This window comes from Erythrolamprus reginae, chromosome 6 (assembly GCF_031021105.1).
Source record: "Erythrolamprus reginae isolate rEryReg1 chromosome 6, rEryReg1.hap1, whole genome shotgun sequence".
In the NCBI taxonomy this organism is placed as follows: Eukaryota; Metazoa; Chordata; class Lepidosauria; order Squamata; family Dipsadidae; genus Erythrolamprus; species Erythrolamprus reginae.
The window spans coordinates 60,550,101-60,573,044 of record NC_091955.1 but is presented as its reverse complement, the minus strand read 5'-3'; the positions used below and the strand labels follow the sequence as shown (position 1 = coordinate 60,573,044).

The 22,944-nt window shown below is 39.4% G+C and overlaps 1 protein-coding gene across 1 annotated transcript in view; it reads left to right on the top strand.

Annotated features, from left to right (window-relative positions):
* NUP205 (nucleoporin 205) overlaps positions 1 to 22,944 on the top strand; it is a 66,115-nt gene that overhangs the window by 20,671 nt on the left and 22,500 nt on the right. The window contains exons 9-23 of the mRNA XM_070755924.1: positions 658 to 774; positions 4,979 to 5,116; positions 5,699 to 5,849; positions 8,278 to 8,483; positions 9,352 to 9,534; positions 10,496 to 10,546; positions 12,474 to 12,683; positions 14,329 to 14,428; positions 14,870 to 15,007; positions 16,010 to 16,199; positions 18,610 to 18,730; positions 20,121 to 20,202; positions 20,567 to 20,731; positions 22,074 to 22,198; positions 22,625 to 22,739. Of these exons, the coding sequence (XP_070612025.1) occupies positions 658 to 774; positions 4,979 to 5,116; positions 5,699 to 5,849; positions 8,278 to 8,483; positions 9,352 to 9,534; positions 10,496 to 10,546; positions 12,474 to 12,683; positions 14,329 to 14,428; positions 14,870 to 15,007; positions 16,010 to 16,199; positions 18,610 to 18,730; positions 20,121 to 20,202; positions 20,567 to 20,731; positions 22,074 to 22,198; positions 22,625 to 22,739 (2,092 nt within the window). The remainder of the gene's footprint in view (positions 1 to 657; positions 775 to 4,978; positions 5,117 to 5,698; positions 5,850 to 8,277; positions 8,484 to 9,351; positions 9,535 to 10,495; positions 10,547 to 12,473; positions 12,684 to 14,328; positions 14,429 to 14,869; positions 15,008 to 16,009; positions 16,200 to 18,609; positions 18,731 to 20,120; positions 20,203 to 20,566; positions 20,732 to 22,073; positions 22,199 to 22,624; positions 22,740 to 22,944) is intronic.

The following is a 22,944-nucleotide window of genomic DNA, read 5'->3' as shown; positions in this document are numbered from 1 at the left end:
TCTTTTTTGCTCTCTTTCTCTCTCCCTTCCTCCCTCCCTCTATGTCTTTCTCTCTTCTTCCCTCCCTCTCTTTCTCTTTCTCTCTCTTGCTTTCTCTCTTGCTCTCTTTCTTTCTCTCTTTCTTTCTTTTTATTGTTCTCTTTGTCTCTCTCTCTCTCTCTTGCTTTCTCTCTCTTGTTCTCTTTCTCGCTCGCTCACTCTTTCTCTCTCTTGCTTTCTTTCTCTCCTTCTTTCTCTCTCTTCCTTCATTTCTCTCTCTGAGCTTCGCGGCACACCTGACCATGTCTCGCGGCACACTAGTGTGCCACAGCACACTGGTTGAAAAACACTGGTATAGGGTATGTTAAATGCTCATATATTAATGTGACTTTTTTAGATATTGACAAATATGAGTTTCTTTAAAGGGTTCTGGATAAATGTTAAAGGCTATTGTTCTTAAAGCTCAATCTTATTTCCGAGTTGGGACACTAATTGTAAGGACCCAGTGATTAAAACAAAATACTGGACTCAGATGGGCATAAGCTAACCAAGCAGGATAATTGTTAAAAAAATACTCTTCCTTTCGTTCATTTATTTTGTCTAAATTTAAAATGCTAACGGTGGTAAATTATACAATTTTTTCTTTTTCTTTCTTTCTTTGCTTGACCAATTGTATAGGTGAAACAACTGAGAAATCGTGCTGATGAAGATGCTCGTATGATTCATATGAGTATACAGATGGGTAATGAACCACCTCTATCTGTTAGAAGGGATTTAGAACATCTGATGCTTTTAGTAAGTTAATGTTCTTATTTTGAATAGTATCTCTCATTGTCCTTTTCTTTCCTGTCTTTCTCGGTATTGATCTGAATGTGAGTTTTTCACTTAAAATATAGTTTACTGTATTAAGCTGTGCTACACAAATAATAATTTACCTTTATCATAATTGCTCAGTAACATCTGAAAAGATTCACAGATTTTAAAAGAGTATACAGTATTAAACTTAAGTGATCGTGTATAGGAGTTATGTTAAATTCCTTATATGCTTTATAATGCTTTATAATTGCATTGCTTAGTGACAGAAATTCCAATCCTAATTATTATTATTATTTATTATTTATTGGATTTGTATGCTGCCCCTATCCGGAGACTCGGGGCGGCTAACAGCAATAATAAGACAGTATACAATAATAATCCAATACTAAAAACAATTAAAAAACCCATCAATATAAAACCCAAACATACATACATACATCCCATGCATAAAATTGTAAAGGCCTAGGGGGAAAGAGTATCTCAATTCCCCCATGCCTGATGGCAGAAGTGGGTTTTAAGTAGCTTACGAAAGGCAAGGAGGGTGGGGTAATTCTAATCTCTGGGGGGAGTTGGTTCCAGAGGGCCGGAGCCGCCACAGAGAAGGCTCTTCCCCTGGGTCCCGCCAAGTGGCATTGTTTATTTTATTTATTTATTTATTTATTTATTTATTTATTTTATTATTTGGATTTGTATGCCGCCCCTCTCCGAAGACTCGGGGCGGCTCACAACAAGTGAAAAACAATCCAATACAATCCAATTAATTAAAATATTATAAGTTTAAGAAAATCCCCAATACTAACATACACACATACAGACATACCATATATAACTTCAACGTGCCCAGGGGGAGATGTTTAGTTTCCCCATGCCCGACGGCAAAGGTGGGTTTTAAGGAGTTTACGGAAGGCAGGAAGAGTAGGGGCAGTTCTGATCTCCGGGGGGAGTTGGTTCCAGAGGGCCGGTGCCGCCACAGAGAAGGCTCTCCCCCTGGGGCCCGCCAACCGGCATTGTTTAGTTGACGGGACCCGGAGGAGGCCCACTCTGTGGGACCTAATCGGTCGCTGGGATTCGTGCGGCAGAAGGCGGTCTCGGAGATATTCTGGTCCAGTGCCATGAAGGGCTTTAAAGGTCATAACCAACACTTTGAATTGTGACCGGAAACTGATCGGCAACCAATGCAGACTGCGGAGTGATGGTGAAACATGGGCATACCTGGGTAAGCCCATGACTGCTCTCGCAGCTGCATTCTGCACGATCTGAAGTTTCCGAACACTTTTCAAAGGTAGCCCCATGTAGAGAGCATTACAGTAGTCGAACCTCGAGGTGATGAGGGCATGAGTGACTGTGAGCAATGAGTCCCGGTCCAGATAGGGCCGCAACTGGTGCACCAGGCGAACCTGGGCAAACGCCCCCCTCGCCACAGCCGAAAGATGGTTCTCTAATGTCAGCTGTGGATCGAGGAGGACGCCCAAGTTGCGGACCCTCTCTGAGGGGGTCAATGATTCCCCCCCCAGGGTAATGGACGGACAGATGGAATTGTCCTTGGGAGGCAAAACCCACAGCCACTCCGTCTTATCCGGGTTGAGTTTGAGTCTGTTGACACCCATCCAGGCCCCAACAGCCTCCAGGCACCGGCACATCACTTCCGCCGCTTCGTTGACTGGGCATGGGGTGGAGATGTAAAGCTGGGTATCATCGGCATATTGATGATACCTCACCCCATGTCCTTGGATGATCTCACCCAGCGGTTTCATGTAGATGTTAAATAGCAAGGGGGAGAGGACCGACCCCTGAGGCACCCCACAAGGGAGAGACCTCGGAGTCGACCTCTGACCCCCCACTAACACCGACTGCGACCGGCCAGAGAGGTAGGAGGAGAACCACTGAAGCACAGTGCCTCCCACCCCCAACCCCTCCAACCGGTGCAGAAGGATACCATGGTCGATGGTATCGAAAGCCGCTGAGAGGTCGAGGAGCACCAGGACAGAGGATAAACCCCTGTCCCGGGCCCGCCAGAGATCATCCATCAACGCGACCAAAGCGGTTTCCGTGCTGTAACCGGGCCTGAAGCCCGACTGCCGGGGACCAAGATAATCGGCTTCTTCCAAGGACCGCTGGAGCTGGAGTGCCACCACCTTCTCGACAACCTTCCCCATGAAGGGAAGGTTGGAGACTGGACGATAGTTGTTAAGTACTGCTGGGTCCAGGGAAGGCTTCTTGAGGAGGGGGCGCACAAGCGCTTCTTTATAGAGTGATGGAAAAACTCCCCTCCCCAAGGAAGCGTTGGTAATCTCCTGGGCCCAGCTCCGTGTCACCTCCCTGCTGGCCGAAACCAACCAGGAGGGACACGGATCCAGTAAACAGGTGGCAGAACTCACAGCTCCAATGGCCTTGTCCACTTCATCAGGTGTCACCAGATCAAACTCTTCCCAGACAGGTGGACAAGTACGTACCCCAGTCACCTCGACTGACTCGTTGTCAGTCGACTCTGTTTTACAATTGGAGTCGAGGTCGGCCCGGATCTGAGCGACTTTATCAGCGAAAAACGTGTTAAACTCCTCGGCACTACTCTGCAAGGGCTCCCCAACTCCCCCCTGATTAAGAAGGGAGCGGGTCACCCTAAACAGAGCGGCCGGGCGGGATTCCGCTGATGCAATCAAGGCGGCATGGTACGCGCATCTTGCCGCCTTGAGCGCCACTTTGTAAGTCTTAATAAAAGCTCTTACAAGTGTTCGATCAGATTCAGACCTACTCTTCCTCCATCGCTTCTCTAGACGTCTCTTTTGGCGTTTCAACTCCCGGAGCTCCTCGTTGAACCATGGAGCTCTACGGGGTCTAGCGCCACGGAGAGGTCGCAAAGGCGCAATCCGGTCAAGAGCCTCCGCAGCAGCCGTATTCCAGGCCTCCGCAAGAGACTCTGCCGAACTGTGGATGAGTGCCTCTGGAATAACCCCAAGCGCCGTCTGGAAACCCTCTGGATCCATTAGGCGTCTGGGGCGGAACATCTTCATTGGTTCCGCCTCCCTGCGGGGAAGGATTGGAGCCAGGAAGTTAAGCCGTAGTAGAAAATGGTCTGACCATGACAAAGGCACTGCTTCTAAGCCCCTTAGTCTCAGACCATTACTCAGTTGCTCGGAAAGGAATACCATGTCAGGTGCGTGCCCCCCCTCATGAGTTGGACCCCGTACTACTTGAGTCAGGTCCATGGCTGTCATGGTGGCCATGAACTCCTGTGCCAACCCCGAGGTTTCGCCGAGTGACGGCAGGTTGAAGTCCCCCAAGACAATAAGTCTGGGGAACTCCACCGCCAACCCGGCTACCTCCTCGAGTAGCACAGGCAGGGCTTTTGACACGCAGCTGGGAGGCAGGTACGTGAGAAATAAGCCCACCTGAACCCCTAAGTCCAACCTCATCAAGAGTGACTCGCAACCCGCAATTTCCGGAGCAATGAGTCCACGCAGGCAAAGGCTCTCCCTGGCTATAATAGCCACTCCTCCCCCCCTTCCCTGGGGTCGAGGTTGATGCCATATCTGAAACCCAGCTGGGCAAATTTCGGAGAGAGGAACACCTCCCTCCGGGCCCAGCCAGGTTTCAGTGATACATGCCAGGTCGGCCTCCTCATCCAGGATCAAATCCCGGATGAGGAGAGCTTTATTTACCACCGACCTGGCATTAAGTAGCAGCAACCTGAGTCCAGGGCCAGTTGACGGGACCCAGAGAAGACCCACTCTGTGGGACCTAACTGGTCGCTGGGATTCGTGCAGCAGAAGGCGGTCCCTGAGATAATCTGGTCCGGTGCCATGAAGGGCTTTATAGGTCACAACCAACACTTTGAATTGTGACCGGAAACTGATTGGCAACCAATGCAGACTGCGGAGTGTTGGTGTAACATGGGCATATTTGGGAAAGCCCATGATTGCTCTCGCAGCTGCATTCTGCACGATCTGAAGTTTCCAAACACTTTTCAAAGGTAGCCCCATGTAGAGAGCGTTACAGTAGTCGAGCCTCGAGGTGTTGAGGGCATGAGTGACTGTGAGCAGTGACTCCCGGTCCAAATAGGGTCGCAACTGGTGCACTAGGCGAACCTGGGCGAAGGCCCCCCCCCCCCCTGTTGCTAACTAAGGACTACCTATACATTTGCTGAAATACATTATTTATTTATTTTATTTTTCTCCCTTTACAGATTGCTGAATTATACCAGAAGGATCCCTTTAATCTGGAATTTGCTCTTGAATATTGGTGTCCTACAGACTCTCTGCAAAGCTCCACTATGATAGGATCATATCTTGGGATAGCCCATCAAAGACCACCTCAGCGTCAGGTTAGAAAAATGACTTCTTCGGTTGGAATGCCTGTCATTTGAACTGCTTTCATTTAAATTAGGTAGTTTTCTTGAAACATCTTTGTAGACTGTTCCACTATTAAAGGAAGAGATTTATATTTATGATAATAGTAATATCCTAAGGCAGTGTTTCCCAACCTTGGCAACTTGAAGATATCTGGACTTCAACTTCCAGAATTCCCCAGCCAGCATTCGCTGGCTGGGGAATTCTGGGAGTTGAAGTCCAGATATCTTCCAAGTTGCCAAGGTTGGGAAACACTGTCCTAGGGTCACATGATTGCCATTTACAACCTTCAAAGGTGGCTTCTAATAAGGAGAGTCAATGGGGGGAGGAGCAGATTTGTTTTCGGATCTGCTTCACTTAATGACCACAGTAATTTGCTTAACAGTTGTGGCAAAAAGTCATAACATTAACAACTGTATCACTTAGCAACGATAAAGTTGGTCCCAATTGTGGTCATTAGTTAAGGACTACATGTAGGTGCTAACAGATATTTGGGGAGAAAAAAGTTTTGTTTGGGTAGGTATTCCTACTTAGATGAATCTTTGTTTATATTGCAGGTTGTTTTATCAAAATTTGTGAGACAAATGGGAGACCTGCTTCCTTCCACAATTTATATTCCTTATCTGAAAATGCTCCAGGGATTGGCCAATGGACCCCAGTGTTCTCATTATTGCTTTACTTTGCTAAAGGGTAATGGCAGTACTCACGGTAAGAAATATACCAGCACAATCAATGTTCCCTCTAATTTTTTTTCGGGGTGGGTGGAAAAGTATAGTGTCGGAGCGGCAGTCCCCTTGGGACTGGGCGGCATAGAAGTATGTATGTATGTATGTATGTATGTATGTATGTATGTATGTATGTATGAATAAATAAATAAATAAATAAATCCCTTCTTTTTTATTAAAAGAAATTAATAATAAAACAAAACCAAAATCTATTACTATTAAAACTAAAACAACCAGCAAAATCAAAAACAACTATTAATAAAAACAGGTGAGGGCTGGGTTTTTCCTCTCTGTTATTATTTAAGTGCTTTTACCATATGCTTTAAATCAAGAGTCACTTCTCTCTCTGTTTATCTCTCTTTCCTGTCATTCTCTGCCTCAATCATTTTTTCATTTCTCTTTTTTTCTCCCCTTTTTTCTATCATTTCTCTCTCTTCCTTCCACTCTTCTCTCTCTCTCTTGCTTTCTTCCTCTCTCTCACTCTCATCCTTCCTCTTTCCTCTCACACTTTCTTTCTTGCTCTCTCTCACTCTCTCTTCCTTCCTATCTTCTCTCTCTCTCTCTTGCTTTCTTTCTTTCTCTCTCCTCTTGCTCTCTCTCTCTTTTTCTCACTTTCTGTCTCCCTCTCTCTTTCTCTCTCTCTTGTTTTTTCTCCCTCTCTCTCGCTTTCTCTCTCTCTTTCTCTTGTTTTCTTTTTCTTGCTTTCTCTCTCTCACACACACTTTCTCTCTTGTTCTCTCTCTCTTTTGCTATCTCTCTTTCTCCCCCTCTTTCTCTCTCTCTTTCTCATTTTCTCTCTATCTTGCTCTGTCTGTTGCTCTCTCTCTCTCGTGTTCTCTCTTTCTCTCTCTTTCTATGCGGAGGCCATGCCCAAGATCATGTGATCAAAATCCATATCTTTGGTAACTCGTTCATATTTATGACGGTTGCTGTGTCCCTTGTGATCTCTTTCTACGATTTTCTGACAAGCAAAATCAATGACAAAACCAAATTTACTTAACAAGCAGGTTACTAATTTAACAACTGCAATGATTCATTTAACAAGTGTGGCAAGAAAGATCTAAGATGAGGCAAAATAATGTTTTCTCACGTTGCTTTTGATCTTTCTCCCATCTAACTTCAGATTGTGTCCCCTTGTTCTTGTGTTCACTTTCCTATTAAAAACACTTCCCTCCTGGACCTTATTTAACCCTTTAACATATTTAAATGTTTCAATCATGTCCCCCCTTTTCCTTCTGTCCTCCAGACTATATGTTTATCATATCTAATAAAGCTTGTTAATTAGGTGAAAAGTCCATGCATTTTTATTAGTGTTTTATAGAACATGTTGCTCAAATAAAAGAACCGAATAGATAAAAGTTTAAAGGTGTGTATACTCTCCTTGATCTTTACATGCATTATTTTCTTTAGTAACTCACATTTTAATGGGGAAATCATCACTAGGAAATCGTTGTTTCTAGTATAATCCCTGAATGATCGATGCTTCATAAAAAGCTTGATTTTTTAAACTTATATGTTAAATCAAACATTTTTTCTCTTTGATTTCTGACTTTTTGCATATAAGATCCAAAACGGGATCATTAGCTCACTTTTAATTATACATTTGCTAATTTTGTTCATATAATCAGTGAATGAGGAGATTTTAAAGGAGCTTGTAGTGGAGTAGAGAAGAATGATAACTGCTGTTTGTTTTGAGATACTATAGACTCAGCTCTCTTGAGCAAAAAGATAATCTTTGAATACCTGCTGGTTTTCAATTTTAGGTGATTGGTGGCTGTTTATTAAGCAAGCGTAGGGTGCTACTGAGGACAAATCAGTTTTCCAGGGAGCTACCGTAGAGTGGACAACAGATCTTGGACAGGGGGAATCACTAATAACTGATAATAAATGTAAGAGGACATTTGCTCAGCTAATCTGGTAATCTGAGATGGGAACAAGGAGAAATAAATCTCTTTCCATTTGTAGTACCTTAAGAAATAGAAGTAAATATGAATAAATTCTGCCATTCTGGTTTGCAATCTTTGTGTTCCTCTTTGAAAATAAGCTTACATGTATATTGGCCGCATCATAGCAATGAGTAGTAACTAACAATAGAATAAGAGTCCGGCAGGAGTTGGGCGGCCCATAAATCCAACAAATAAATAAATGAATGAAAAATAAACATAAACAGTAAAGGCCCTAAAGCAGGAGGTGATAAAGGAAGTAAGGGTTTTTATTAAGAAAAATAATCAAACAAGGAAGCAATCTCCTAGTTATTTGGGGAGGTTTAATATATAGTCCTTCCTTAGAATGGTCTTAGCCTTGGTCTCAATTATTTTAGACACTCAATGAGATTGAGTTTAGGGAAATGGGTTTTTTTCACCTGAAATTTATTTAATATAATCTACATTATAGATTTTTTTTTCATTCAGCTGAAAACATCCAAGGAGCAGGTGGAAGTCCTGTCTCTTGGGAGCACTTCTTCCACTCCTTGATGCTGTACCATGAACATTTACGTAAAGATTTGCCAAACGCAGAGAGCATTCAATATCGTCATCTTCCTCTCAGAGGCATCACTCAGAAAGAACAGGATGGATTAATTGCCTTTCTGCAGCTTACTAAGACTATTGTGAAATGGGTAGGTAGTTACTTGACGTGTGAGGAAATTCATTTGCAATTTTATTCAATAGTCACTGACATATTTGACCCCGGGAGTAAATGCAAAAGGAGCTAAGAGGTGGCCATTGATCTAGTTTAACTGAAGGTAAATTGGCGGGAGAAAAATAATGTTACAATTCCAAATACAGTGACACCTTGTCTTACAAACTTAATTGGTTCCGGGACGAGATTCTTAAGGTGAAAAGTTTGTAAGACGAAACAATGTTTCCCATAGGAATCAATGGAAAAGCGATTAATGCGTGCAAGCCCAAAATTCACCCCTTTTGCCAGCCGAAGCGCCCATTTTTGCGCTGCTGGGATTCCCCTGAGGCTCCCCTCCCATCTCCGGACCTCTGTGTTTTTGCGATGCTGCGATTTCACTGAGGCTCCCCTCACTGGGGACTCTGTTGCCAGCGAAGCGCCCGTTGCCAAAGCGCCCGTTGCCCCTCCGGACTTCCGCTGTCAGCGAAGCACCCGTTTTTTGTGCTGCTGGGATTGCCCTGCAGCATCACAAAAACACAGAAGTCCGGAGGTGGGGTTTCCCATGGAGGGGTGCCTCAGGGGAATCCCAGTAGCGCAAAAACGGGTGCTTCACTGGCAACGGAAGTCCGGAGGCGGGGCATCCCAGCGGCGGCGGTGGGTTTGTAAGGTGAAAATAGTTTGTAAGAAGAGGCAAAAAAATCTTAAACCTCGGGTTTGTATCTCGAAAAGTTTGTATGATGAGGCGTTTGTAAGACGAGGTATCACTGTATTGATTTTTGGTATAATGGATACTTTAGCTGACAAGGCTTAATCTTATGTACATCATTAAACTTAAGTGATAGGTTTTTTTTTTTTTAATTTTTCAGAGTGAAAATGCACGATTGGCTCTCTGTGAACATCCTCAGTGGACCCCAGTAGTTATTATTCTGGGACTTCTGCAATGCAGTATACATCCAATTTTGAAAGCAGAATTATTAGAAACTCTCTCAGCCTTTGGGAAATCTCCAGAAATTGCTGCTTCACTATGGCAGTCATTGGAATACACACAGGTATCTTGTAAGGGGAAATTTATCATTCCTCTGTACTTTGTCCAACTTAATTTATGTTTTCTGATGTGGAAAATTGGCCTACAGAATAAGAAAATGTATTGAGCAAAATTGAGTTCCTGAATGCCTTCCCAACTTGAGAAACATAGAAGACTGACGGCAGAAAAAGACCTCATGATCCATCTAGTCTGCCCTTATACTATTTTGTGTATTTTATCTTAGGATGGATATATGTTTATCCCAGGCATGTTTAAATTCAGTTACTGTGGATTTACCAACCACGTCTGCTGGAAGTTTGTTCCAAGGATCTACTACTCTTTCAGTAAAATAATATTTTCTCACGTTGCTTTTGATCTTTCCCCCAACTAACTTCAGATTGTGTCCCCTTGTTCTTGTGTTCACTTTCCTATTAAAAACACTTCCCTCCTGAACATTATTTAACCTTTTGACATATTTAAATGTTTCGATCATGTCCCCCCTTTTCCTTCTGTCCTCCAGACTATACAGATTGAGTTCATTAAGTCTTTCCTGATACGTTTTATGCTTAAGACCTTCCACCATTCTTGTAGCCCGTCTTTGGACCCATTCATTTTTGTCAATATCTTTTTGTAGGTGAGGTCTAACTTTAGCATGTTATTTTTCTTTATATTACAAATTCCTGCTAGTGTATGGGAAGTAGATTATAAAAAGATTAAATAAATTATTTTTATATAAGACATAAAAAGGATTTTTACGTGTTTAGTGGGAAACTCTTTAAACTCAAAATTCTGTCAACAAAATATATACTTTGTAAACACAAAAAAAGTATGAAAAGAAGAGTTCAAGTATTTTAATTTTGGAGCAGGATCTGTCACTGATGTGATTGTACACTGATCTGTACAATCAACCATAATTTGTTCTTTTAATGTTATATTATTTTGCTAATAGTGACAAAATTTCATTTCTTTCCCGTTAATTTTGGAAGATATTGCAGACTGTAAGAACTCCAGGCCAAAGGCAAGCCATTGGTATCGAGGTAAATTATCTGTACTTAATCATTCTAGTTTTGATGAATATTTGATTATGTAACATGAGACAGTTGTTATCTTTCAGTATCTTGATGTTGGGAAATATCTACCTAGGCAAGGGAATTTAATTTAGCCTTAAATTCTTACATAGTAAGTTGCAAGAGGGCAGGACTGACACTGAGAAACACACATACACACACACTGGTTCTTTGAGCTTATAGAATCTTACCTGTTCCCAGGCCAATCTGTGGCAATTCCTGTGTAATAGGAATAAAGTAGTGGGCTTAAACTTTTCACATTTTCATCTGGTTGCTTGTGACTGACAATTGAAAATATACTGCTTTTTTAAACAAAATCACAAGAAAGAAAACAACATAAATCTATCAAAAATCCATTATATTATTAGCTAGAGAGAGCCTCAATCCAGTTTAAAAAATAGGATCAATAATCTGATCTGCACAGATTTAAATCTTCCTTATTTTTATTTTATATTATTTTATTCGACTTCTATGCTGCCCAAATCCCAATGGGACTTATTTTCTGGATACATTGGGATAAACTTGCAAGTGTAAAAATAGTGATTCTCAAATTGCAGCTAGATCCTTTTGTAATTATTATTTTTATTTATTTATTTGGAAATTTTATATTGCCGCCTACTAGATTATTATGAAAATTATATTTTGATTTAACTTGGAATTGTTTAAGATGGTTTGGAGTCTTGGATATTAAAGCAGAATAGAACAGTTCAAAGCTTTCTAAAATTTATCTACTTCCTCCTACCCCATTTTTTCCAGGTAATTCCCTAAAGGCAATTTAACAAGTTTTACTAAGGAAAAAGGTTCTGAAGTATTGAATTCCGTTCTTTATAACCCATTCTCTCTCTCTGTCTCTCTTATTTTATTATGTTTAAAAAATGAAGATAAAATTAATAAAAACTAATATAAAGTAAAAGAAAAAATTCTAAGAGAAAATTAAAAGTGCAAGAAAGGAAAGAAAGTAAAATAAAAATTGAAAAAAGATAGAGGAGTAGCTTCTTATGTTCTTTACAACAGTTATAAATAAAAATATAAATTACCTGTTTAAAATTGCAACATGTTTCTCTTATTGCTATAATCTATCCTATTTAATCATCAAAACCATAAATCAAGTTCATTTTGTTTGTTTTCCTCAAAAAGTCCACAGAGGTTTTGTCAGAAATAAACAGAAATGTTGCTTTTTCTCTAATGAAAGAAGTCAACTTAGTCATATTCAGTGACTTCCATCATCTTCACCAACTATTCCTTCATTATAGCGTTTGCTGACTTCCCATTTTTGTGTCTACAATAATCTTGCCACAATTATTATATACTGTACAAATTTCCATGATTTTTTTCCAATTCTTTGTCCACCAGTTCTGGAAGAAAGGCCTATGATTTCAATTGTATATTAATCTTCAAAATCCTCTCCGTGCATATATTTGAATCAAAAATTGTATACATTTTTATGTATCTACCAAGCATGATAAAATGTTCCTTCTTGTTTACATTTCCATCATGAATTTGAAGTACCTTTATACATTTTAGACAATTTTTCCAATGATATACTAACAGTATGTCCTTCTACAGTATTTCTTTTAAGATTTTAATGTAGTATAAATTTCAGTGGTTTCAATTATTGTTCCATTTGTATATTATAAGCAATTTTAGTCCATTATATCACACATTCTTTTCCATGTTCTTCTATTTCACATTTCAGTCGAAGTATATACATTTTAATAATTACATGTTCCTCATTTGTACATAATTTGTAAATTGGTTTGGGTTTTTTGATGAAAGGAGCTTGAGAAAACTGAAAGAAGCATTTGCATAAACTTATTTAAAAGTGGAAAATGTGATGGTGTATTGCCATTGTGTTTAAAAAGTAATATGTTTGGAATTTGACATTTGTTTTTGGAAGGTTGAATTGAATGAAGTAGAATCCCGTTGTGAGGAATATCCTTTAACTCGTGCCTTCTGCCACCTCATCAGCACCCTGGTAGAGAGTTCATTTCCCACTAACCTGGGAGCTGGGCTGCGCCCACCAGGATTTGAGCCATACCTTCATTTTCTGAGAGAATCTATATTTCTTCGATTTCGGACCAGGGCCTACCGGAGAGCTGCCGAAAAGGTAAACATTACTTCTTGTAATGTATTTTACTACAAATCTGTGCAAATTTCTGTTCTGCCGGCGTGTTTCAACCGCCTGTAATTTACAGGGTAATTAGTACAGGAAGACACACACCACACGATAAAAGGAAAACCCAAAAGTTTTTATAAACAGAAAAACAGAAACAGCTCCCTTTTTAAATGTAAAAGGGACTTTCTGGTACACACAAGGCACAGGTTAAATGCAATCCAATTGCTCACCCAATAACTGGGAAATTGAGTCCAATTCTAAAGTCCAGAGAGTCCCCACACAATCTTGAACAGCACAAAAACCACGATTTTGACGAAACAATGAATCAGATAAATTGCCATGAGGCTACAACACCAGGCTGCACTTTTATCTGTAGCACTAATTACAGCAGCCCCACCCAACCACAGGTGGCCTCATTTTCTCTTGTAATAATCCTTCAGTTGTTGTCTCCTATGCATCACTCTACGCATGCGTGGATGTGTCATTAATTCTTGTTCAGAATCCAGGGATGATACAGATTATTGATCTCCTCCTGGGCTGTCTGCCAAACTCCCCTCTTCCCTGTTACTCACGCTTCCTTGGTCAGAGGAGGCTTCGTTGGCAGATTCCATCGGGAGCAAAACAGGCCTGCAGCATGTGGATGTTTTCCCCACATCCACCTGCACATTCCTTGGGGCAGGAGCTGGGCCAGAGCTAACCACAACAATTTGTAACATCTTTATTTTAATTATGTAATACTTCTGTAATCTTATTTGAAAAAAATCCCATGACAATAGTAATAACAATAAACTACCACGGTATTACAAGGGACGTTCATGTATTCATTTGATTTGCGCTGTTTGACCTCTCGCTCAACATGTAGCTGTGGATGATAAACAACAAATTTAAACAATAATGGAATCATTTTTAAAAAAAAAGCCATTATAGAGTTATAAAATCTGTGGTTTCTCAGACCCTGCACTGAAAGTCAGAATTCAGAATATGTTCTGCAAATGGAAAAACATCTCGAGTAGGACTGAAAGGTTGTTATTGCAAATACTGCGAATTTACTGCTAAACTTTCTAGATACTTTATTTATCTGATTCAAGACACTGTTTCAACCTTTAAACTGGAAACTGTAGTTTCAGATCTCCATTTGTTTTTAGCTTGTACAGCGAAGCAATTGCTCCTTCTCCATGTATATTTATGGAAGTTTATATTATTTAAACAGTGTAATTTTTGTTACATCTTTGTGACCTAAAATTCCAATCCAAACTTTTTTCAATCATATTTGAAAGTTCAAACAAGACTTTTTTTTCTCTAAATACAATCCTATACTAGCTAATCTGAAAATATGTGCTATTGGGATTTATTTTCACAATAATAAACTTGAAGGCATACAAATCTAATAAATTATTATTATTAAATTAATATGTACAATGTTACTGGATTTCATTTTTATAGAATGTGAGTATTGGCCAATGTATGTAGTGGAGCTTGTTTCATGTCTTGTTTCTTATTGGCAGTTGGTTGAATTAAAGATTTTTCTCAAAATTTAATGTAACAAGTCCAAGTCAGTAGATTAAAATATAACTTTACAACTATATCTTCTTAAAGAAATCAACCGAATGATATTTTGTACATGGCTTTTTGACAGTGGGAAGTAGCTGAAGTAGTTTTGGAGGTCTTTTATAAATTGCTGAGTTACTATGAACCCCAGCTTGAAGATTTTGTGGACCAATATGTGGACTTGCAAGGTATGCTCTTTGCTGATCTCTGTTTATTGAGTGTTTGTCTCTTGCTGGGAAGAAAGCCAACAAAATCCCAGGAAGTTGGGGGGTTTTCCCCTGATCTGTTGGTGACTGCTAATTATATTCTAAGTATTTCTCAAAATATAAACAGGAATATTTATAGTTCAATGAGATTTCCATGCACAGTGTTACAGTAGGGAATGGTGTGGATGCTTACATGTAAAAATGCGAAGAAGAGTTGAGGTGCAGTGGCATTTTTAATACTGTAGGACTGTTAAAAATTTATTTTCCGCAATTAAAATGTTAAGAGATAATTGGGATTTTGCATTTATTTAAATAGTTTACATGGAAAAAAGGGAAGAAGAAAATGACAGTGATTAGGTTTATATTTATTCTGGTAAATTGCAATCTCAGAAATAACATATAAATGTACCTTTCATTTTCTAGGAGAAGAAGTAGTAGCTTATAAACCACCTGGATTCAGCCTGATGTATCATCTGTTGAATGAATCACCAATGTTGGAATTGTGTCTTAGCTTGTTGGAAGAAGGAGTTAAACAGCTAGATACCTATGCACCTTTCCCTGGTAAGTTGCAAGTTTCTTTTTAATTAATATATCAAAATATCTACATGACTCTAATATAAGCTATTGAGGGGGAAACCTGATGACTTAAAAGTGGCAGTTCTTGAAGGGTTGTTTGTTCTGTTGCCTCCATCAATGTACTATCTGGATTTACAATGTACAGTGATACCTTGTCTTACAAACTTAATTGGTTCCGGGACGAGGTTCTTAAGGTGAAAAGTTTGTAAGATGAAACAATGTTTCTCATAGGAATCAATGGAAAAGCGATTAATGCGTGCAAGCCCAAAATTAACCCGTTTTGCCAGCCGAAGCGCCCGTTTTTGCACTGCTGGGATTCCCCTGAGGCTCCCCTCCACTCCATGGGAAACACCACCTCCGGACTTCCGTGTTTTTGTGATGCTGCAGGGGAATCCTAGCAGCGCAAAAATGGGCGCTTCACTGGCAACGGAAGTCTGGAGGTGGGGTTTCCCAGCGAGGGGAGCCTCAGCAAAATTGCAGCATCGCAAAAACATGGAAGTCCTCAAAACCCCACCTCCAGACCTCTGTGGTTTTGCAATGCTGTGATTTCATTGAGGCTCCCCTCGCTGGGATGCCCTGGCTCTGGACTTCCGTTGCCAGTGAAGCACCCGTTTTTGCACTGCTGGGATTCCACTGCTGGGATTCCCCTGCAGCATCACAAAAACACAGAAGTCTGGAGGTGGGGTTTCCCATGGAGGAGAGTCTTGGGAATCCCAGCAGCACAAAAATAGGTGCTTCGCTGGCAACGGAAGTCCGGAGCCAGGGCATCCCAGCAGCGGTGGTGGGTTTGTAAGGTGAAAATAGTTTGTAAGAAGATGCAAAAAAATCTTAAACCCTGGGTTTGTATCTCGAAAAGTTTGTATGACGAGGCGTTTGTAAGACGAGGTATCACTGTACGATGTAAAACTCACTGAATTATTCCCATTTTCCTTCTATAGGGAAATCATTAATGTGTGATCTATTTGTTTGATTTTTTTTCTTGTTTAGGAAAAAAGCATTTGGAGAAGGCTGTACAGTATTGTCTTGGGCTGCTCAATCTAACTTTACAGAAAGAGAAACTTTTCATGGACTTCTTAAGAGAAAGCCATCTCTCTCTCATTGTCACCTCATTGGAACAGCTGCTGCAAGGAATCAACCCTCGGACTAAAAAAGCTGATCATGTCGTCAATATTGCCAGGTAAGTCCCAAAAATTTAGAAAGGCTGCTGTGCCTTTAGAAATAGTGTGTTTTTACTCAGAGCATGAAATCTTTTTCTAGACGTTTATAGCATGATATTTAATTATTTAATAAACATTGTCAACTATCTTTTTAGTATTAGAATTGAAGAAGAACAAGTAAAGGAAAAATAATAGTGTGGGCTAAAAACTTTGGCTAGTCAATAGAATTAGATAAATGGGAAAGTTATGAGAGAGGAATGATAAATTAACAATGTCAATTGCATATAAATAAAACATATAATTTTTTTTATAAATGACATTTTTCACCAGCAAGACTAGCTTAGATGTTTAAGGGTATGTCTACAGAGTGTTGGAAATATAACCAAGCATTGGGCTCATATTGAGCCGGGGTGGCACAGCAGGTAGAGTGCTGTACTGCAGGCCACTGAAGCTGACTATAGATCTGAAGGTCAGCGGTTCAAATCTCATCACCGGCTCAAGGTTGACTCAGCCTTCCATCCTTCCGAGGTGGGTAAAATGAGGACCCGGATTGTGGGGGCAATAGCCTAGCTCTGTTAAAAAGTGCTATTGCTAACATGTTGTAAGCCGCCCTGAGTCTAAGGAGAAGGGCGGCATAAAAATCGAATAAATAAATAAATAAATTACCACAGGTGGGGGATGAGCCTAAGCCAAAAAAAATATTGGACAAAAATACTTGGGTAGAAAAAATGATAAAGGAACACATAGACTTAAAACCAGAAGTATTTCTGTTGAATATCATACCAGAAATATATAATAAAGGGAATATGTATTTAATAGAACATGTGTTAACAGCTGCTAGAATTGTATTTGCACAACACTGGAAGAGCACAGAGATACCTGCAAAAGAGAAAAAAAGATTTGAAAAAATACTCGAATGTCTAGAAATTGAAAGATTAACACTTAAAATTAAAGACAGGGAAGACACTGAATATTTCTTAATCCCTGGATAGTTCAGTGGATTTCAAGCTGGCTGAAGCATAGACATCAGAGAGTTATTGTTAATGGCGAGTATTCTGAGCAGAGACAGGTTACAAGCGGTGTGCCACAAGGGTCTGTTCTGGGTCCTATTCTTTTTAATATGTTTGTGAGTGACATAGGGGAAGGTTTGGTAGGGAAGGTTTGCCTATTTGCCGATGACTCTAAAGTGTGCAATAGGGTTGATATTCCTGGAGGGGTCTGTAATATGGTAAATGATTTAGCGTTACTAGATAAATGGTCAAAGCAATGGAAACTGCAGTTTAATGTTTCCAAATGTAAAATAATGCACTTGGGGAAAAGGAATCCTAAATCTGAGTATTGCATTGGCAGTTCTGTATTAGCAAAAACTTCAGAAGAGAAGGATTTAGGGGTAGTGATTTCTGACAGTCTCAAAATGGGTGAGCAGTGTGGTCGGGCGGTAGGAAAGGCAAGTAGGATGCTTGGCTGCATAGCTAGAGGTATAACAAGCAGGAAGAGGGAGATTGTGATCCCCTTATATAGAGCGCTGGTGAGACCACATTTGGAGTACTGTGTTCAGTTCTGGAGACCTCACCTACAAAAAGATATTGACAAAATTGAACGGGTCCAAAGACGGGCTACAAGAATGGTGGAAGGTCTGAAGTATAAAACGTATCAGGAAAGACTTAATGAACTTAATCTGTATAGTCTGGAAGACAGAAGGAAAAGGGAGGACATGATCGAAACATTTAAATATGTTAAAGGGTTAAATAGGGTTCAGGAGAGAAGTGTTTTTAACAGGAAAGTGAACACAAGAACAAGGGAACACAATCTGAAGTTAGTTGGGGGAAAGATCAAAGGCAACATGAGAAAGTATTATTTTACTGAAAGAGTAGTAGATCCTTGGAACAAACTTCCAGCAGACGTGGTTGGTAAATCCACAGTAACCGAATTTAAACATGCCTGGGATAAACATATATCCATTGTAAGATAAAATACAGGAAATAGTAAAAGGGCAGACTAGATGGACCATGGGGTCTTTTTCTGCTGTCAGTCTTCTATGTTTCTATGTTTCTATGGGATTCGTTCTATCAATGGTTATCGAGCAGAAACAGAAGTTAGATTTTTTTAAAATAGATGAGAATGACTAATTTTATAAAGATGGTTTTCTGTATGGATAAGTAAACATATTGTCACTATATGTTTATTATTAATGTTATGATGAGACATTATTTTTTTATTATTATTATTATTATTATTATTATTATTATTATTATTATTATTAGATGACTACTAATGTTATTAATGTTATTGTTATGATGATGATTACTCAAAATAATTATACCTAGACAACACACTGTTTATATAGACATTGATCTTTTCACTCTTTCTATAAATAAATAAAACATATGGGTTGCCACCACTACTTCTCTGTAATGTTGTATTTTAAAGGTACCTTTATCATAGTAATACCAATCCTGAACTGGCTTTTGAAAGTTCCAAGATCCTTTGTTGCATTTCTTGCAATTCTAACATTCAGGTCAAACTGATTGGAGACTTCACTCAAGACCAGGTAATTGCAATTATTTTTTTTAAGCAAGAGAAAAGGGAATGGTTACCGAACTCAGCAAATGAATTATTAATAGAGATGTGCAAATATTGAGGGCTTGAAACATTCAATGAGTAGAACAGCTGGCTTAAGCTAGCCTGTTCTCAGACCAAACCCCACGTTTTGCAACTTTTATTTATTTATTTATTTAATTGGATTTATATGCCACCCCTCTCCGAGGACTCGGGGGAGCTCACAGCATGTACAGAAAAACAGGAAACAATAATAACAATCCAATTATATCTTAAAAAAACAATTAAAATTCTAATTAAAAACTATCAATATCATTCATTCAGCAGTCAAACTAAGCATTCATCAGTCAGGGGGGAAGGTCTAAGGAACCGCAGGCCTGGTGGCAAATACGAGTTTTTAAATTTTTACGGAAGGCAAGGAGGGTGGGGGCAGTATGAATCTCTGTGGGGAGCTGATTCCAGAGGGCCGCCCCTCCACAGAGAAGGCTCTTCCCCTAAGCCCCGCCAGCCAACATTGTTTTGTCGATGGGACCCTAAGGAGACCAACTCTGTGGGACCTCACCGGTCTCTGGGATTCGTGCGGCAGAAGGCGGTCTCGGAGATAATCTGGTCCTATGCCATGTAGGGCTTTATAGGTCATAACCAACACTTTGAATTGTATCCGGAAACTAAATTGGTAGCCAATGTAGTCTGCGGAGTGATGGTGAGATATGGGCATTTCTTGGAAGACCCAAGACTGCTCGCGCCGCTGCATTTTGGACGATCTGAAGTTTCCGAACACTCTTCAAGGGTAGCCCCATGTAGAGAGCATTGCAGTAGTCGAACCTCGAGGTGATCTATATGTGGATAATGCTGGCTCTATTTTGTTTGGATACAGATTGAATCATGATTATTCCAAGCAAAAGTTTTTGGGTGGGTGTGGGGGAAGTAGGAAAAGCCTAGGACTGAAACCTTCCTTTGTGGTGCCGTATAAGGACATAAGTGGCTAAGCAGAGGGTGAGAGAAAAAGACAGGGATGGACAGATGGGGGATTTGTAGTGTGGCACATAAGTCAGCAGGAGGAGGGAAGGCAGCACCCCAGCCTTGCTCTAGTCTCCCCATAAAATCATTTGGAGAATTCCTGATGTTTATTTCAAATGAAGTCTGGAAGAACTAAAATATTCTAGGTTTTGTTTCTGCTGAAATGTGGCAGATCTGAAATGATGTAGCAGAACTTTTGTAATGTATGTAATGTGAAGGCTTTGAATTTAAGCATACAGTAGTTCTCATTTTTTGAATATGGTTATTTACATCCTTGGTTTGTATATATATATTTTGTTAATCGGTAAAACATCTATTAATCTTCTTATCTTACTTTTAAAAACTTTTAATTACAAATCTAGAGTATCAGTCAGAAACTAATGGCTGGATTTGTGGAGTGTTTGGACAATGAAACTGCAGAAGAAATCATTAATCCTGATGAAGGTATGAAAGCTGTTCATTTTATTTTAATTTTTTATTTTCCAAAATGAAAATATTTGAGTTTATTTGCAATGATAGTTAGCCTGCCAAAAGGCTGCCAAAAATTACATTTAAAGAGTAATTTCACATTACTCTGCTTCCTATAACCTATATTTATAGGTGAAGTGATGATTATATAGCTATTTCAAAAACAAATTGATACCTTCTGAAATACTTTTAACAATAACTTTCATACTTGTGTTTTTTTTGTTCAGCTGAGAAATTTTCAGATGGTTATAAATTAGATTTAATAGAAAATACCTATGAATGGACTGAATGCTTTCTGGATTATCCACTTTTAATATAAATGTTTATGCTTGATTCTAAGAATTTGAAGTTGAAAGGAAGCAAGCACCAATATTCCATGAAACAAGGATTAATATTCTAAACCTTCTCATTGCTTCTCTGGAGTGCAAGCCACCCAATCTTGCTCTGTATCTTCTTGGTTATGAATTCAGGAAACCTGTCAGCACGACAAATCTACAAGATCCAGGTACCCAACTGAAAGAGCTCTGATGATATAGAGAAAGAGAGGGAAGTGACTAGCTACCATCTGGGAAAAACTCACTTGGATGGAGATATTTTATTTCATTTTAATTTTCCAGTATAGCATAATATTAACGCATTGGCACCAGTGTTCCCTCTAATTTTTTGGGGGGGTAGGCGGAAAAGTATAGTGTCTGAGCGGCAGTCCCTTTGGGACTGGGCGGCACAGAAATATTAAATAAATAAATAAATAAATAAACAAACAAACAAACAAAAAACCCACCCTGTTTTGCCTCAGAGAATTTCAAAATAAAATACTGTACTGTGTGTCTATAACAGTGAGCTCATAATAGGGCAACTCTATCAATATCAAAATGCCACTTAAATAGTTGAGCTAGTTTCAAACTAGATTTTGATTTTCTTTCTCTCTTCCTTACTCCCATTCTTTTTCTTTCTCTTTTCCTTCCTCTCTTTTTTCTATCTGTTTCTCTCTCTTCCTCTCTTCCTCTCTCTCCTTCCCTCTCACTCTTTCCCTCTCGGCTTCTGGGCAGGTTTGGAAAACTCTGAGTTGATGATGATTTTTAAGTGAGCGATTGCTCACTGCTCAGCTTAGAGGGAACTATGATTGGCACCTCTATTTACGAACTTAATTCGTTCCATGACCAGGTTCTTAAGTAGAAAAGTTTGTAAGAATAAGCGAGTTTTCCCATAGGAATCAATGTAAAAGCAAATAATGTATGCGATTGGGAAAACCACAGGGAGGGTAGAGGCCCTGTTTCCTCCCAGGAGATTCCTAGAGAGGCCCTATGGAGGCTTCTCCCCGCCCTTTTAGGCCATTTCCTCCCAGGAGATTCCTAGAGAGGGCCCACAGAGGCTTCTCCCTGCCTTTTCCGGTTATAGTTTTGGAGGCCCGGGTTTGTAAGTGGAAAATGTTTATTGAGAAGAAACAAAAAAAATTTTGAACATCCAGTTCTTATCTAGAAAAGTTCATAAGTAGAGGCGTTCTTAGGTAGAGGTACCACTGTACTCAAAATTTCCGCTACAATTTCTCCAGAACCTGCTTTGGTACACAGAATAAATGTTAAATGTTTTCCATATTAAAAAGTGCATTGTAGAAAATGCATCTAATTGCAAACTCTGCAAATTTGGATACTATCAGGTTCCCGTCAGGTCCCATTAAATGGGAACATTAAAGTAATTTTTTATAAAAACAAACTCTTTTCTAGCTAGTATAGTAAAAAGTACAGTAAAATTTCTAACTGAATGGAATTTGTGGTTTTTTTCCTGTGTGAATTGTTTTATTATGCCTTATACCCTGTTTATCTAAACAAGTGTTTTAAATCTTTAAGGTGTGTTGGGTTGCCCTCGCACTTGCCTCCATGCTATTTTGAACATATTAGAAAATGGTACTGAAACGAGGTCTGATCCCACAGCAGTTCGGGAATCTCCCCATCTAGCAGAGTTGTGTTATCAGGTATGAAAGAAATATTGCGTAAATTTCACGGTTAAATTTTGTGTTTACAGCCAATCAGCTTTCAGTTTTCTTTGTAGCTTCTTGTAGTTTTATTGTGCTTTTTTGATTCTTAAAATAATTTATATCATGGGCTTACATACGATTACAGAGAAAGATGCCTCTTTGAATTCAGGGATATTTTCTTTTAGATAATTATGTATCTGAATTCTTCATTTTAGAGCATTGCAACCTAAGCTGGTTTTTTTTTTAAAAAGAGGTGTTAAATGCAAGTTATTTAAATCACTGGTGACAGTTGTAATATTTCATTATTCAGCGACTGTATGTTTTTAACCTAATATTCTTTGTAAAATTTTCAAAGGAGTCCATGTTTTTGTTTACACCCAAACACACATGGATTTTTTGTTTTTTGTTTTTATGGATTAACAGGTGATCTATCAGTTATGTGCATGCTCAGACACATCAGGACCAACAATGAGATATTTGAGAACTAGCCAGGATTTCTTATTCTCTCAATTGCAGCACTTGCCTTTTTGTGTCAAAGGTAACACTTGAAATGCACCCTTAATTGGATGTACTTTATTCTAATTACTTTGAAACATTTGTTGTTTAAAATACTTGAGTCTTGCAGAAAAACTGTTTTTATTTCAGAATATTAGAAATCTTGTCTTGAAAGGAAGAGAAATACTTTCCCCTTCTTTTGTGGGATTTCATTCATTCTATCCTTCCTTCCTTCCTTCCTTCCTTCC